The sequence below is a fragment of the Rosa rugosa genome, chromosome 2, assembly GCF_958449725.1.
Source record: "Rosa rugosa chromosome 2, drRosRugo1.1, whole genome shotgun sequence".
In the NCBI taxonomy this organism is placed as follows: domain Eukaryota; kingdom Viridiplantae; phylum Streptophyta; class Magnoliopsida; order Rosales; family Rosaceae; genus Rosa; species Rosa rugosa.
Genome location: NC_084821.1, coordinates 21,990,259 through 22,007,218, shown reverse-complemented (window position 1 = coordinate 22,007,218; position 16,960 = coordinate 21,990,259). Strand labels below are relative to the sequence as shown.

General features: G+C 35.1%; 1 protein-coding gene and 2 long non-coding RNA genes across 4 annotated transcripts; all 3 read right to left on the bottom strand.

The window, feature by feature from the left end:
- Positions 1 to 227: 227 nt before the first annotated feature.
- On the bottom strand, positions 228 to 8,619 carry LOC133728839 (uncharacterized). 2 transcript variants are annotated; one of them, XR_009856037.1, is made up of 14 exons: positions 8,564 to 8,619; positions 6,627 to 6,872; positions 5,887 to 5,978; positions 5,221 to 5,313; positions 4,880 to 4,977; positions 4,731 to 4,782; positions 3,946 to 4,080; positions 2,463 to 2,693; positions 2,264 to 2,320; positions 2,018 to 2,076; positions 1,680 to 1,921; positions 1,544 to 1,595; positions 742 to 809; positions 228 to 405 (listed from the first exon to the last, which is right to left on the bottom strand). It is a non-coding gene; the product is annotated as an uncharacterized LOC133728839 (long non-coding RNA). The 2 variants fall into 2 exon arrangements; XR_009856036.1 differs by lacking the exons at positions 4,731 to 4,782; positions 6,627 to 6,872; positions 8,564 to 8,619 and adding an exon at positions 6,424 to 6,561.
- Positions 8,620 to 8,746: 127 nt separating this feature from the next.
- Positions 8,747 to 9,737, bottom strand: LOC133728840 (uncharacterized). The gene is made up of 4 exons (XR_009856038.1): positions 9,453 to 9,737; positions 9,219 to 9,369; positions 8,999 to 9,107; positions 8,747 to 8,823 (listed from the first exon to the last, which is right to left on the bottom strand). It is a non-coding gene; the product is annotated as an uncharacterized LOC133728840 (long non-coding RNA).
- Positions 9,738 to 12,853: 3,116 nt separating this feature from the next.
- On the bottom strand, positions 12,854 to 16,671 carry LOC133728838 (tyrosine--tRNA ligase 1, cytoplasmic-like). Its single transcript, XM_062156266.1, has 10 exons — positions 16,549 to 16,671; positions 16,304 to 16,451; positions 15,887 to 16,176; positions 15,713 to 15,809; positions 14,683 to 14,788; positions 14,490 to 14,572; positions 14,158 to 14,303; positions 13,704 to 13,809; positions 13,294 to 13,353; positions 12,854 to 13,158 (listed from the first exon to the last, which is right to left on the bottom strand). Exons 1-10 carry the CDS (start codon positions 16,596 to 16,598, stop codon positions 13,138 to 13,140), a joined length of 1,107 nt encoding a protein of 368 aa, XP_062012250.1. The 5' UTR covers positions 16,599 to 16,671; the 3' UTR covers positions 12,854 to 13,137.
- Between the last annotated feature and the right edge of the window lie 289 nt (positions 16,672 to 16,960).

Below are 16,960 nucleotides of genomic sequence, written 5' to 3'. Positions count from 1 at the left end.
ATTTCAACGTGTTTAGAGTGAACACAGGGACCTCCTTTTATAGTGCATCTAGGATAACTCAAAGGAATCTGAGTTCCAATCTAGATCTACTACATTTGAATATCTCTAGATATCTTGATGTACAAGATAATTACATGTATTCCATAGACTTATCCAACTAGTTAAATAGGATAAACTAGAAAGGTTGCCCGCTGCGGGATTTACTATTATCAATGAATAATTAGAAGTATGTAATGGGAAAAATATTATTATATATTGGTGGAGATTGTTTAGAAAAGTAACCGTTTGTGTACATAAGAATATCATTGATTTCATAACATTACATAGCATAATTTTCATTACACACGAAATCAAACTTTGGTGCGTGAGAACTTTTTGATGGATGGCTACAATCTGTCATCAGGGCTGCAATTCAATCAATTACTTCCATAAGTAAATACACAATAAAGTTGTATTAAGTTTGAATCAAAATCATCAAAATGAGGGTAATGTGAAATAGGTAAACAAAATAATATTTGTGTTGAAGACAAAATAATATTTGAGGAACACTGCTTAAATGAACAACAGGGTTTTGCTCCAAGTTCAGGCAAAATAATAACGGGGGCACAGTTAGAAACACTTCAGTGCATTTGGGCAGAAATTAAAATATGCATGCACATTAGAAAAGATGATTGATATGAAACCTGGGAGAGAAGCAGAGTCAATACTTGAACTGCAGCAAAACTAAAATCAGAATCTCACCTTCTATCAGGCAGGTAGTGGCGAATGGTAAAGGGTATCTTCCGCTCACAAAGCTCTTTCATAGCAATCTATGCAATTCAAAACTCGAGAAGATTATACTTGTGTAGAATATGGAAACAACATTTACATTATAATGCAGTAAAAAATGACAATTGGACCTCTCACATGTTTCTTTAACTCAAAAGAAACATAATCCTATACAGACACGATAATTTCTTTCAGCTAGAAAACAGAAGCCACCAGAAGAAAAAAGAGTGTTACATATAAACTACAAAGCACGTCATATGATCTCTTTTTCGATTTTAAAAACTGCCTTTGATAGAAAGAGACTGACAATAGTTAACAAAACATAAGATGTTAACTTGTTCTCTATAAACAACCAGAAATGTTTGTATATTGCTGCGATAATTTACCATTTGTTTTAAGTCTACACCATAGTATTAGTTGATGCTCTCATGTGCCATCAAGAAAAAGCACATACTGATAACACACCATTTCTGGTCTTGATGGCATTCTTCACTTTCACATGATACTCGAATTTGAGGAGTATAAACTAAACAATAAATGAGAAGCCAAAATAGAATCTCTTGTTCGTGCTAGCGATAGTCAAGCAGCAAAATAACATATCCAAAAGGAGCTGCAAGATTTAAATTGACATTATGGTATTTAACCAAAAGCAGTAAATTTCAGTACTGGAAGGGTGAAAACTCATTGTATGCATTTACAAAGGGATAAAGCAGATAAGGGAACAACATAAACAATAATCGTGGGCATCCAGAATAGGCATAGGAGAATCTTATACCTCAAGTGGGTCAGTCTCACCCTCCAACTCAACCATCACAGGGGCACTGATGCTGGTCATCCAAAAATTAGATTTGGTAAAAGGTTGGCCAAAACCAATCAATATAATTTCATACTAATAAAAGTTTAAAGAATACCTATAAATTTTGATGTTTTGCGAGGCCGTTCTGCTGGTACCTGTTCCTCCTTGTCATCACTTTCAATGGCATCTCCAGCAAGATCATCATTGTTATCCATATATATCCTCCTCCTCTGCATTTTCCTGACCATTGATATGCACTGGAGGGTAGTAAATATGTTGGTGAGAAAATGCAGAATGTGTTGTTATCAAGAAATACAGCTGCTTTCTAAAGTCTGTGTATCTCAGATGGCAGTTTTCCTAATTATCAACATCAGAAGATAAACACTGTGACCTTTTTTGAAAGAGAAAGGTAAAGGAAGATAGTTGCGCTTCTTAAAATGGAATTAGACTGACCAATATCAGTACGCCCGGCAGGCTGGATATTGTTGACAACTCGCAATATTTGAATGATTCTGTAACCCAGAATTTAACACAAATGAAATACCAAAATAAACCCCCATAACAATTACTTGTATCATACTTTTACAAAACCCTTGCTCCCCATATCAAAACCCAATAATTCCAATAACTGATACGAAAATTATACATAGCACACAATTTGATTAAAGTTTTTCAAATTGCCAAAGATGAGAACCTTACCTTGAAACCATTCCAATGTTGCTGAGAATCCTCACATGCAAGTACCCAACCTCAATTCTTGTCAGAGAAAAATATGGAAATTATTAGCAAAATCAATACTCTGTTCAATCAAAACCTCCGAGCCTAAATCCTAAATCAATCACATATGAAGATTTGTACTAATTTTGAAGAAATTTTTTGAAAAAAATCAAGTTGATACCTCTCAAGGAAGCTCATCCCTGAGCTTATCCATGCAAGGAAGATTTGAGCTTGAGCACGAAGCACCAGAACTCAAGCACCAATTTCTTTGGTTAGAGACTCTCTCTCTATACCTCTCTGTGGAGCAAAGAAGACACGTAGTTCTGAGCAGGTAAACAGGTGTCGGGGCAACAGAGATGAGTCAGGGGCAAAATCGTCTTTTCATCCATGACCGGCTCGGCTCGAGCCGTCACTGTTCATAAGCCAATGAACAGTGCCTTGAGAAAAATAGTATATTGTAAATACTAGCAATTAGTCGTGCTTCGTGCCGTGCTTGGGCCGGCCCATTTATTATCGTGCCGGGCTCGTGCCGGCCCATTTACTTAAACATTAAGCCCGGCCCGGCTCATGGCCCGAGCCCATATCGTGCCGGGCCGTGCTCGTGCCGGGTCAATAACGGGCCGTGCTCGTGCCTACCCACTATAAAGTACGATTTTAAAATCTTAATTTGAACAAATAAAAATTAATTTTATTTAACTATTTAGAAAATTAAAATAAATTAAGTTCTACAACGTTTTTCTTAATCTTAGCTTTTTAAGATTAGATTTCTAATAATTTTTTATATTCCACTATAAGAAAGAAAGAAAAAAAAAAACTCAAAATATATTGTTTTTAGTATATTATTGTGAGATTAATCTTTATTAATATAATGAAGATTTAGTATCTATTATTTTTTCCTTCATTCTATAGTTGTATTATTATGAGATTAGTCTTTATTAATAAACATATATTTAATATTTAGAAAAAATACTTATGTCAAAACAAGGATATAATGTTTTGTTTCATTATTTTGACAATATAAAAGAAAGCATTGGTGGAATTATCATGAGATTTTAAATAAAAAGGTCTCATATTCAAATCTCATCATTGTAGTTTTTTAATATTTTTAAAAACAAAATGAAATTTTGTGTTTGTAACGGGCCGGTCCACAATATGTCGTGCTCGGGCCGTGCCGGGCCCATTACGGGCTCGGGCCAGGCCGGGCCAATGGGCCAATATTCTTAGGCCCAGCCCGACCCGTTATTCTAACGTGCTCGGGTCGTGCCGGGCCACTAACGGGCTTGGGCCGTGCCGGACCACTTTTAAGCGTGCCGGGCTCGTGCCGTGCTCATGCTTAGTGGCCCGTTTGCCACCTCTAGCTGCGGGTTTTGTAATTGATTAATTTAGCTGTAGTATACAGCAGTTGGATTGTTCTTAATTTAAAAAATAGTACACATTGCTCATATTCATATAGACTAAATCTCTACATGATCTTCAATAAATCTCGTGTAAGCAAACATTCAAGATGCTTTTGTTACCCCCAGAAATTAGAAGTAAATCATAAAATCAATCATATATTCAGGTGATCAGATTTGAAAATTTTTAATGTTTGAAAGGGATGCTGCTACAGAAGCAAAATACAAAAGGAAAGAATGGTATTGAGGCTGTTGAAAAGTAATTACAACCTCTTAGATGAGTTTATAATTCTGTTCTTTTTGTTAGCATCCACCTTAGCCGCTGCAGCTTCTCTATCTTTAGCTACGGCTTCTTTCTTTCTTTATTTTCATAGACTCCGCTCCATGGCTTTCATCAATGTAGGCCTACATCAATGCATCAACTTTTTTCATCAGCATCTGGAAAAGTTATAATATGTATACTAACATTTAGGTTACAGAGATATTGCATTGAGGTTACTTAATGGCACAGATTATTATCTCTGACTTGTTTGACTTGGTGTGTTCACGAACATATTTTAATTTGATCTGTAATTCTGTATACAACCCTGGAATGATGTACTCTGTAGAATAAGGAAAGCAGATATGATGGAAAAGGCTTGCAGATAAAATCCCAACATTCTATATGACCATGCACTAAATCCTTGCTAACACGGGGTTTCAAGTGCTCCAATTAACTCAACCTAAATAAAAGGAACAAATGTAGTTTTATTTATACTTTCAATTCACCTGTTGACATATAATAGGCTTAATATTCCTTCAGCATAAGTTTGTCATCAGCAGTGTTTTGATTTGGAAATGCCTTTTAGTAATAATGCTAAACAAAACAACCTACAGGTTCTTGTTCCATGTAATAAACTAACAATTATGAAACAGAAATAATATGCATTGTACAATCAAAAACATCAGAAAGCAATTGTACTACAGGACTGTTTAAATTTTAAGATATCAGGAAGATCAAGTGTGCTTATTATGGCATGTGGAACTGAATAGGAGCATGCTTTCTGAGGACTTACCATCAAATAACAAATTCATGACAGTAACATGTGTAGCTACTTCATAGCATGACTTTTCAAGGGAGCATCGTATCCATGCAAAAGGATTAGTATGTGATGCCTATTGTGTAAAAAAAAAACAAAAAAAAATTTGTCCACTTCAACTTTACCTGAATTGGTTCTTTCTCAAACTGCTCTGTAGTTCAAAGAGTGTCCAAATTGTAGGAAGCTCTAGCATTTTCTTCAAGAGCACAAACTATCACTTTCCCTGAAAAAGTGAAGATGACTATTACAAACCCAAAAACCCACAAAAAGAAAATCTATCGTCCCACATCAATGAAGGGCTTGATCACTGTGCACACACTGTGAACATTGTAACATATGAAAGATTTCAAAGTAGTTTCAAAAATTTACAACAGGAAATACAAAAATAGAATTCATTATCCCTAAAGCTGAACTGGCAAAAAAAATATCAAACAAATTTGAACTGGCTAAACACCAGCTCACTTACCATAAGATACCATTCAAAACAATTGATAGCATAATTCAAAGGTGATCACAAACTTGAGCAAAAATATCCTAACTGACCATAAAGCAAAGGGTCCTGCAATCCAAAATGCAGCAATGGTAAGAATGCAGCTCTCTTTTCTGCCACCTAGTTTGAGAAAATATTGCCTTTTGAGGCAGAAAGAGTTAAACAATAGACTAACTGACCAGCCATCTCATAGGCTACCACCAAGTTACATAGAAAACAGCTACTTTCAATTCAGTTAATCAAGAAATGAACTTCAATATTCTAAACTTTCCAACTTTGACTACAATAAACAAACAGACAATTTCTGGAATTCTCACCATGTTAGCTCATCGGGCTGACGAATTAATCTGCATTTCTGCTAACTAACCACAGAATATTAAAAAATTATGGACCTGGAAGTATCAAGAAATCATAGATATACATAAATCTATTGCTAGTAGCAGCAGTATAAATCTTTTCCTCAAACCTAACAGTAATTTATCCACTCAGCAGTGTAATCATAAGCTTCATACTAACTGTTCTGAGCCTCTAATTGCTTTTTACCATTTGTGTACAGATCACATTCATGACTTGTATGCAATAGCAAAACATCGTATAACTTTTGATAGTTCAAACATAGTCGGAGAAGGAAAAAAAAGCTACCTTACATAAGCATACAACGTCCAAGAGTTGAGCAATTTTTACAATCCAGCAGTTCTAGGAGCTTTGTATCGCAACTTCCTATTATGAACTTCCTGCAAAGCACACAATTGACAATATCAAGCATTCAAAATGGAAAACACTGCTTTAACCAAATCCGACTCAATTTGGTCAATAATTGAATCAATCGTTATCAAGGTAACGAAGCCTGCAACAACAATCACAACGTTTGTGATCAGTGATAGGGTGATGGGGAGCACAATCTTCATTACTACAAAGTAGTTTAGGTACATGTACATATAGTTCAATACGTAAGAGATATTTCACTAATGCACAACATGGTTATCAGCCAAAAAGGAAGCATAAGAAATAAGGCCAGTCCCTAAGACAGTGAGTGATGCTACATGGTGCTTTAACTAATTAAAAGTATGCCAGCCTCACTACACTGAAGATGTGAATTACTGAAGGGTGTCTCTTTCTCACTTATGATCATGATGTAGACACATAAGCAAGGGAAGCCAAACACATACAAACACACACCTCTTTTCCTGCTAAAAGCTATCCCCCAAACTCGATCTAAATTTTCGAATCCACCTCTCCGGAAACAAACCCAAACTCTTCCCCCGAAGTCCACCACAATCTTGAATCCCTCCTCTTCTCTTTCCCACCCCCCAGCAACCTACGACGACATCAAATCAAAAATCTAAAATCTCAAATCTGGCAAATAAGCATAGAAAACCAACCTCTCCTACTCGTCCTACGTATCTCAGATCTTGATTGATGCGGTCGATACTCGCTTCTATCGGACAGCTTGATGGCCGCCACGCCTGTATCTCAGAGCCTCTCTCTCTCGCTGCATTCTTCGGGGGCAAACCGTCATTCCACTGGATATGTACTGTTCCTAAGAACAATACAGTTACAGGAGCTCTAGTATATAGTAAATAAATTCAGAGTGACTGGTGTTGAGGCCGCTGATTCAATGCTAGTCTCTGTATCATTGTGAAAGCAAGAAGTTATAAAAGGTGTGAAAGAATTTATGAGTGGAAAAATGGAGTTGAAATGTATGTAGCCTATCTACATTAAATAGCAAGGACTGACAAACTCTAGAATTTATTTAAACTGAAAATACAGAAGCAAATCAACACAGAAAGTTAATATGTTGGCAGAAAGTTAAATGGTTTTCCATGATAATTAAGCAAAGCTGTATAATACATGCTGCCCCAAATATTTAGATATGAATTAACAGTGATTCTTTTGATCTTATCTTTATTAGGCTAAAAAGAAAAAACGGAATTTAGATGGGTAATAGCATCTAATATGTTGATGCAAATATATATAATTTTCAAAGATCGAGGCTTTGGTATCTCTGTTAGGATGAAGGAGCCATCTTTAATATTCTCATCAACCCAAACCACTCTTTGATACTATGATAAACATGTTTTCCATGATAATTAATATGAAAAACATAGGTTCTAATGTTCACGTAGAGTTACTTACAATTATTTATATATGAGATATATGTATGATGCAGCATATATATGTGTGTGTAGTAAATGTATACACAGGAATCATATGGCATATGAACTTGAGCTTCAAGTAGTACTGGTTCGATGATTATTGTTAAGCTAGTCATGAGTAATGTGTATAGTTATATGGTGATAGCAATAATCTGATCACACGCAATTTTTGGCAGACTCAATCATAATGATAGCTGTAGAGTTAATTGGACAAATTGACCATAATATAATTGGATCATGCACAGATTTACTGAATCAAATTCACATGCTTTTGCTTTTGAACAGTCCAGTATTCCAGCTTTGTGGCAGGAAACTGCATAATTATATGTTCGATCAAGAGGATTGATCTGAATGCCATATATGCCCCACCCAATTCTACCTAATTTCTCCATAATTCTACTTAAATATGTAGAGCTAATTACTGTTCTAAAAAGGTTGCTATTGCCAACACCACAGATCTTATAACTAAACCCAAAGTTTTACAACCAGTTTTCACCTGATCGATCACACCCCAATTAAGTTTTGAGTAATTACTGGTCCTTTTTCAGCTCAACTGATATAAACCCAAAAAAAAGGGGTAAAAATATGCATCTTAATTCTCAAGGTATATATATATATATATATATATATATATATATATAGGACTAGGACTACCCTGAGAATAAGTTAATGTGTTGAAACAAGGTCTACGTTGAGAATTTGTTTTCAAAGATAGTGATATGTGTGTGTGTCAACGTAGACCTTGTTTCAACACATTAACTTATTCTCAGGGTAGTCCTAGTCCTTGTACCAGAGTAGCTTAATCTGAAGACACCTATAAACTAATCTGATCTGCTACACCTTGTGCACTACAGAAATTCCACAAAACAAAAAGTAAGACAAAAGAAATAGCAAAACAAAACAAATTCAGACCCTCAATGAAGCTCTAAGCTCTCAATTATATGGCATAAAAATGTAATCTTTCCCTTTCTATAAACCCAATTTTCAAACTTTCTCTTACCAAAACACCCAATTCAGATCCTGAAGTATTGTGACAATCAATCCACTCACACACAGCAATCAAACCCAAAACAGACCAATTGAATCAAAACCCAACAAACTGTTTCCACAACCAAATGAAAATCTAAGAGATAAAGAATCAAACTTTGGGAAGTTTTGCTCACCTAGGTTTTGGTCAAACCCCAGAAGTTTACAGCCTCATGGGGATTTCCACTTTCCCAACTCCTTCCCACTTGAGGAGGCAAAGAATACTACAAACAAATCAAAACAAAAATTGAAGCTTTAAACAATTAATCTAAAGTGAAAAACGAATCAACTAAAAACAAAGGAAAAGGGAAAAAAATTGCCTCGGTGTTTCGCGCCTATTACCACGAAGAAGACATGTCACTTATTGCTCATGGCCTCATCAACCTTTGAAGAATACCTGCGACCATCATGGATGAATTTAATCAAGAAACCCAGATATCTACATAACTTGAAAATCTAGACAGAAATTGAACACAACAGCACATGTAAATCCAAAAACCACCCAACAAAGAAACTGTAAATCAAAGGAACACAGACACAATCATGACATGCAACATCAGAAATGGAATTACCCGCAAATTGGTTGCAAGTAATGTTGCCGAAAATCCTCAAATGCAAATAAAAACCCACTCTTGCAATTGGTGAATGATAAGCACTTATCCTCTCATAAACAAAAATAACCTGCTAGATTAAACATCATGTTACCAATATATCAAAATCCACTTCATAACCGCACTAAATACACAGATCAGTATATCAAATAGCTCAAAAAGACACATGAACAAAACTCACCAGTGATCAAAGGTATGGCAGAAGAAAACCGCTTCAAAAAGACAACCTCATAACTTTAAATTGGACCAGCATATATCAAGGGGTCACTTTCTCTTCTTTGATGACGTATAATTATAGATCCACCCAGCCAAGACCATGAACATGTAATGCTCTGTGCTTATAACACAATTGCAAGTGCAAGCTTAGGCGTCAGTAAGTACATATTTGTGCTGTAACATCAAGTTAAAATCTTACCAAGTTTTGATCAGTGCTGATGTTGATGGGTAATCCTGATGTCGGTAAGAGAACAGGGTGATGTTGATAGAGGCTTCCGGAAACGGAAAAGTAGTGGACATGTTGCTTATCCAGCTTCCTGACCAGCAAAACAAAACTGAATAATCCAGCACTTTCGGCAAATCAGTTCAATTAAACACCATAAACCAAAATTCATTCAGAGAAATCAAATACTCAGAAATCCTCTCACTCTTTTTCAAACTATAACGAACTGATGATAAAGAAACTTATCTAAAAGATGCAACCAAAATTAGGACTAATTTCAGTTTACCCCCCTGAGGTTAGGGGTCGTCATCATGTTAGTCCCTCTAGTTTCAATTTAATCAGTAACACCCCTGTACTCTCAAATTTCATCATCCGTGTCCGATTTTTGGACTTCCGTCCAAATTGGACCTTAAATCAGTCCAGTGGGCCCCCTTTTGGGGGTAAAATGGTCATTTTGAGCTCCAAATTATATAAAAAAAAAAAATTTAAAAAAATTGTGTTTTTTTTTTTTTTTTTTCTGTTTCTTCTTTTTTTTTTCTTTGCTTTTTTTTTTTCTGTTTCTTTGCTTATTTATTTATTTTATTATTTTTTTTTATAATTTTGTCTTCAACCTATACACCACAAGTTATAATAGGTTTATAAAAACAAAAAAAAAATACTCTAGGTGTTTCTTTGTTTTTTTTTTTTCTCCTATTTCTTCGTTTTTTTATTTTTATAAATTTTGTCTTCAACCTATACACCACAAGTTATAACAGGTTTATAAAAACAAAAAAAAAATACTCTAGGTGGTTAAAAAGTCGCTCGCTGGTCTACGATATTTGTGATATATCTCCGATAAAGCGAAAAATTTTAGGATATATATGTAAAATATATTTATAAAATATAATAGGTTTATAAAGTGAAGAATAATAGGATATATCTCCAACAAAGTGAAGAAATATCTGTAAAATATGATTAAAAAAATAAATACAGATATTTCTTCACTTTATTGGGGATATATCCTAAAATTCTTCGCTTTATCGGAGATATACCACAAGTTATAATAGGTTTATAAAAACAAAAAAAAAATACTCTAGGTGTTTCTTTTTATTTTTTATTTTTATAAATTTTGTCTTCAACCTATACACCACAAGTTATAATAGGTTTATAAAAACAAAAAAAAAATACTCTAGGTGTTTCTTTTTATTTTTTATTTTTATAAATTTTGTCTTCAACCTATACACCACAAGTTATAATAGGTTTATAAAAACAAAAACAAAAAATACTCTAGGTGGTTAAAAAGTCGCTCGCTGGTCTACGATATTTGTGATATATCTCCGATAAAGCGAAAAAATTTAGGATATATTTGTAAAATATATCTATAAAATATAATAGGTTTATAAAGTGAAGAATAATAGGATATATCCCCAATAAAGTGAAGAAATATTTGTAAAATATGATTAAAAAAATAAATACAGATATTTCTTTACTTTATTGGGGATATATCCTAAAATTCTTCGCTCGCTGGTCTACGATATTTGTGGAACATCTCCGATTTAGAGAAGAATTTTAGGATATATCCCCAATAAAGTGAAGAAATATCTGTATTTATTTTTTTAATCATATTTTACAAATATTTCTTCACTTTATTGGGGATATATCCTATTATTCTTCACTTTATAAACCTATTATATTTTACAGATATATCCTAAAATTCTTCGCTTTATCGGAGATATATCACAAATATCGTAGACCAGCGAGCGGCTTTTTAACCACCTAGAGTATTTTTTTTGTTTTTATAAACCTATTATAACTTGTGGTGTATAGGTTGAAGACAAAATTATAAATAATAATAATAATAATAATAATAATAAGCGAAGAAAAAGAAAAAGAAAAAAACAAGAAATTTTTTTTTTTAAATGAAAACAAAAAACAGAAACAAAATGCAAAAAAAAAAAAACGAAAAAAAGAAAAAAAAAATCTTTTTTTTTTATAGTTTTTTTTTTGTCTTGAAATGACCGTTTTAGCCCTCAAAAGTCATACTTAACGGTCCAAATTGGACGGAATAGTAGAAATTGGACACGGATGATGAAATTTGAGAGTACAGGGGTGTTACTGATTAAATTGAAACTAGAGGGACTAAGATGATGACGACCCCTAACCTCAGGGGGGTAAACTGAAATTAGTCCAAAAATATATAACTTTTTTTTTTTTGATCAAGTGAAATATCATTCATTCAAACTACAATTATAACATTGCCGCAATTACAACACCCAAATACGGGTTTACAATAGAGTGAAGCAGCAAGTGACTAGTACTACGCATACTTACTCTTAAGACACTACACTGACATGTCAATGATTTCAACGATGAAGGCTGAATTGGATGGCTAATCGAGTTAGCAAGGCCAAAAAAGGCAGCAATGACTAGGATGGGATCAAACCACAATAGAAATCTATTGGGCGGGCCATCCCAGGATCTCCCGGAAACCTCAGCACAGGGTGGTAATAAAATGCACGGCCAAAAGCCGGCAGACAACTGGGTCCTGTTAACCCTAAACCAGCTGGCCAATCCAAACCAATCGTCAGAACTCATGACACTAACTACCCTAACTCGAAAGAGAAGGGACTTATTTGGGGTCAGAAAGACCCAAAAACTGCAAAAACCTAAACGACTCAACCCAATAACAGAAGAAAAAACTAAACACAAAAGCCCAGCCAAACAGCAAGGCCCAAGCACAACGACCCACTTGTTTATTAAAATTTGATATATTTTAAGTTTCAAATGGTTTTGTAAAATTTTCGGCTGCCCCACTTGAGATTAATTTCTGGCTCCGCCACTGTTATTGATGAGGAATAAGGAGTGAGTTATTGAGGTATTAAATGAACTCTTTACTGATGAGGAAGTCAGTAAAGAGTGGTGTGGCATTATGATACAAAAGGGGCGTTTAATGTAAAGAGTGGATATCATGTTTATTGCAACTCACTGAAGATGGAGGAAAAGAAAGGGCTTCAACGTCATCTGTTATTGCTGGAGGTCAGTTGCGGCAATACAGGAGCAAAGTCTGGAAGGTTACTGTGCCTCAAAAATTCAAGGTGTTCATTTGGCGTCTCTTGCATGGTGCCCTACCTACCAGGCCTGCACTCCTTAAACGATATTTGTTATGCGATAATATAAGATATCTATGTTACATATGAAGCAATTCGTTGAGAAAGAGAGAAAAACTCATAGATCATTAGCCTTAGTCATAGGCAACTATGTTGCACCATAGGCTTGAGGATCATCATAGAGTTTAAGACGAAAAAGAAATAATAGCAAAAATGTGTTGATAACGTGTTATAAACTAGAGAATAAGAGAGATAGAAGAAAGAAACAGAATATGGAGGTAGAAGTATGTATTATTCATTCTCATGGACCCTTTTATATAGGTGTTGGATTTATATCTTAAGGACCTAAAAGATGAGAATTAATGTGGACAACCACATATTTATAATATTTACAACACAAGATATTGATAGTCTTTTCTCTGAAAGTATATTTCCCTATAATGCCAATAAACACTGAATAAAAAAAGCTTCAAGATGAGCACAGAGGAGCCCCCTTTTCCCAAGAAACAAGTCTTTTCACCCCACAATTGCAGGAGTAGGGGCAAACGTGAGAAGTCCTAGCTCCATTACTGTCATCATCTGGTGACTCTATAATTCTACAAAACCAAAGAAAAACAAGGTTTAGTTTTTCCTCCGATCAATAAACTGATATCGAGGCAACATCAGATTTTATAATTTTGAATTATGTACTAAGCACATAATATTTTATCCAAAGGTAAAACCAAATGTACCTTTACACTTTGTAATAGCTGTTTGGCAGCTTTGTCATTCTTGAAATGGGATCGTACAGGCTGTAAAAACAAACAAAAAAAAAAAAAAAAAAACAAAGTTAATACTAGCAGAAATGAACAAGAAGGCACATGTGCAAATTGCATAGTTCCTTAGCAAGTGAATACATAGACAAAACAACGGGTCAACAATATATGATAACAGCAAAAGATCTTGATCCTACAAATGAGGGAATAAACTTTTAAACTTTTTTGGGGTAGCGAGAAGGATCATATATCAGATATACTGCTTTGAATAAACTCCAATAATTTCTTGACAATATGGGGAAGGAATACCAACAATAATTGCCATCGGAACCTGAATTCAGGAGAAAGAAAAATTGAACGCACATGACATAAAAATATGAACCTACCTCCAGTATTCTATTCAATGCTTTTGCCAAAGATGGTTTGAGGTCTCCAGGATGGACCTCACCTTTTGCATAAGCAACACTCAATTCTTCAAACTCTTTGAAAGTGCTGTATTGGAGGAATAGAATGTGGCACAAACAGAACAATTGTTACCAATGTTACAGGAAAAGTCCACTATGGAAGATAGCTCAAGACAACCACACTAGGTTTAAAAAATTGGCACTCTTAGTAGAATGTGAGGAAAATTGAATGAGGTAGGTGAACTTCAACCAGCATAGAACTAATTACTAATTAGTAATTAGATTACCAATGTTACAGGAAAAGACCACTATGGAAGATAGCTCAAGACAACAACACTAAGTTTAAAAAATTGGCACTCTCAGTAGAATGTGAGGAAAATCGAACTAGGTAGGTGAACTTCAACCACCATAGAAATATTTAGAGTCTGTTACTTACCTATCTCCACCATTCTTTTCACTGCACTCTACGGTGAACTCATGAAACCAAGGAAAAATGAGGTACTGTACGTATTCCAAACAGGGATTGCCTTCGACCTTTTCTGGAGGGCAGTAAGCCTTCTTAATCTTTGTATTCACTTCCGCCTAGGATTCAATCACAAATATAAAAAACTGAATTAAAACCAATCAATTTCAAGTGGCATAAAAGAATAGCTACCAAAATTTTAAACTTAAATATTTTCCCTTCCATTTCATTGGCAACTAGTAGAGGTTAATTTACTTTACCCTTGCCTGAAAATGCAAGTTTAGTAAACATTAGTACCAACCCACCTCTTCATCTTCCATAAATATGGAGGAGGATAGATCACTTTTTGACATTTTCTCCTGCCCTTGCTGTAAACCAGGTAGCATATCTGCAAATCATCATATGAGCAAAATAAACAAATTAAAATTATGTTACTACTCTCACATATCAGTATAAAAGATTAGCATTGCAATAGCTGTAATAGAATTAGGATGTTACGGTGTGACAAGATAATAGGCTTGTTTTTCTTCTTGATGTCATCACAGTACTCTCGTGCGAGCACATTCACTTTACGTTGATCCATACCGAGTTGACAGATGTCAGCCTAAGGAAAAACATCACATATCATCACATGTTAGTTAAATTTCAATATAGATATGTTCCTCTTCTTTTTATGTCAAACAAAACATCTATCTGATGAACCATGTTATATGCTAAGACCGGAAAATCAAAGTATCAAAATAAAGGGAAGATCAGAAAAATAACAGAATATAATGAATCACATTTAGTCTGCAAGCACCACAAACTAGTTCCATATATGCCATCATGTTGTAGGTGGTTGTGGCAATCTAAACCCTAGTGATCGAGGACTAAATAGTGGTGGGACCGCAATACTCGAAGAAATGAGCAATGAACAAGGGAATCTGAATTGTAAGGCGTGTATGAGTGGACATCTCGACATATCTCATTAAACTAAGCATCGCCCTTTTAGTTTTATTAACAAAGTTCTCAATAAAACCGAGTTAGCAGACAGGAAGTCTAATACCTGCTGGATTAGTGTCTCAAGATATGTTACCAGGGGTGAACCTAAGACTAGGTAAATCCTACCTTTAAAACTGCGAAAATCATATAATGGTTTATATTCGAGCCATATAACAAAAACCAAGCAGTGTTCCTATATAAGTGCTATCGTCAGATGTCAGACAGCCATGTTGGCTTCCTCTAATTGGCTTTATGAGCTTCTTGCCCTTTGCAGTACGTTTTTATTGATTAAGCTTTCTATATTCATGCAAGTATTTTTTTTTTTTTTTTAAATGAGTGCAAGAACTGAAATAGAATATACTGCAATGTCATCCAATAAGTCGATCTAACATATGCTTTACTCCCTAAAACTAGCATGGCCTTCCGAATCCATGCAAATCCATGCAACATTCAAAAAATGATCAAGGCAAACCTACATTCAGTCTCAACTCTCAAACACAAGCCTATGTCAAAAAAATATCAAATTCAAAAGTAAAACAGTAAGCACCTGCAGGAAGAAAATATCTGCACATTGCATACACGGGTAGAGGATCTGGGCAGCAGTTAACTCTTCTTGATCTGTACGACCCATAATTTGACTACACCTGAACATTAGAAGCACAAGACATTAATATCGAAATTCACCAGATCCAATACAATGAGAATCACACACTCTAGGTACCTAATGATCCTCGAAAGATTGTTTTTCCTGGCAATATCCATTACACGCGGCCAGTACTCATGTGACCTGGCATTGATCTCCTTAGAAGACCACAAAAACTCAACTTTCCCACTGTCCAGATTCATCCCCACAGACCTCCATATCTCAATAAAATACTTCCCCACAGTTTCGATCTTGTCCAAATCACCCCCCATCTTATTGTTTAGCTGCGCAAACCAATCGGCAATCCATATCTTCACTCTGCAGCCTGCGGCAATCATCTTGTTCACATTAATTGCCTTCAAAACTCCCTGCACAACAACAATAAAAACAAACACTTTCCTAATCAAAACACAGCTAGGCCCTTACATTCCGATTCGAATCTCTTTAACAAAACAAACTCTCATTCATAAACTGAAAGCTCCGGAGTTCAATTACCTGAGCAATATGCATTCTACCGGAGGGCTCAAAGCCGTCGTAGCAGATCGGCTCGGCCTTCTTATCCAGCAAATTCTTGAGCTCTTCTTCTAGGATACACTCCTCCGCGATGCTCCTAAGTAGGTTGTACCTCTCATCCAGACTCAATCTTCACCATAATCATCAACACAGTTTCGAAATGAGTTCAAGCTAGTTAACAAGAATGATAGAGAAGATGAAAGAAAAGAGAAGAAAGCGATGGAGACATCGATTTGATTTCGTCGGCAGGGACTTGCTCCGGTACTTCGGTTGCCATTGGAGAGAGAGCTGGAACCTTTCTAGTTGGGGCAGCTTTCTAGTTGTGTGAGAGGAGAGATTCTTACGTAGAGTATATGAGGGGTTCTGAGTTTTGTGGAAGGCTTTCGCTAAACGCTTTAATTGTGTGGTTTCAAAGCCGAAAAAAAAAAATTAATAATGAAAAAAAAAAATACATACATATATATATATATATATTTGTGGCGGAATTATACATTTGGGCTCTATCCATGTAAAATTATACATTTTGGCTAGTCTATAATGTGTCGCATGATCTATCCTTTTAGGAAAATGCTTGAGAGCTCAAAAAATTGTACCAAAACTCATTTTGCGAATGTTGTGGCATGGCATATGCCACAGCAT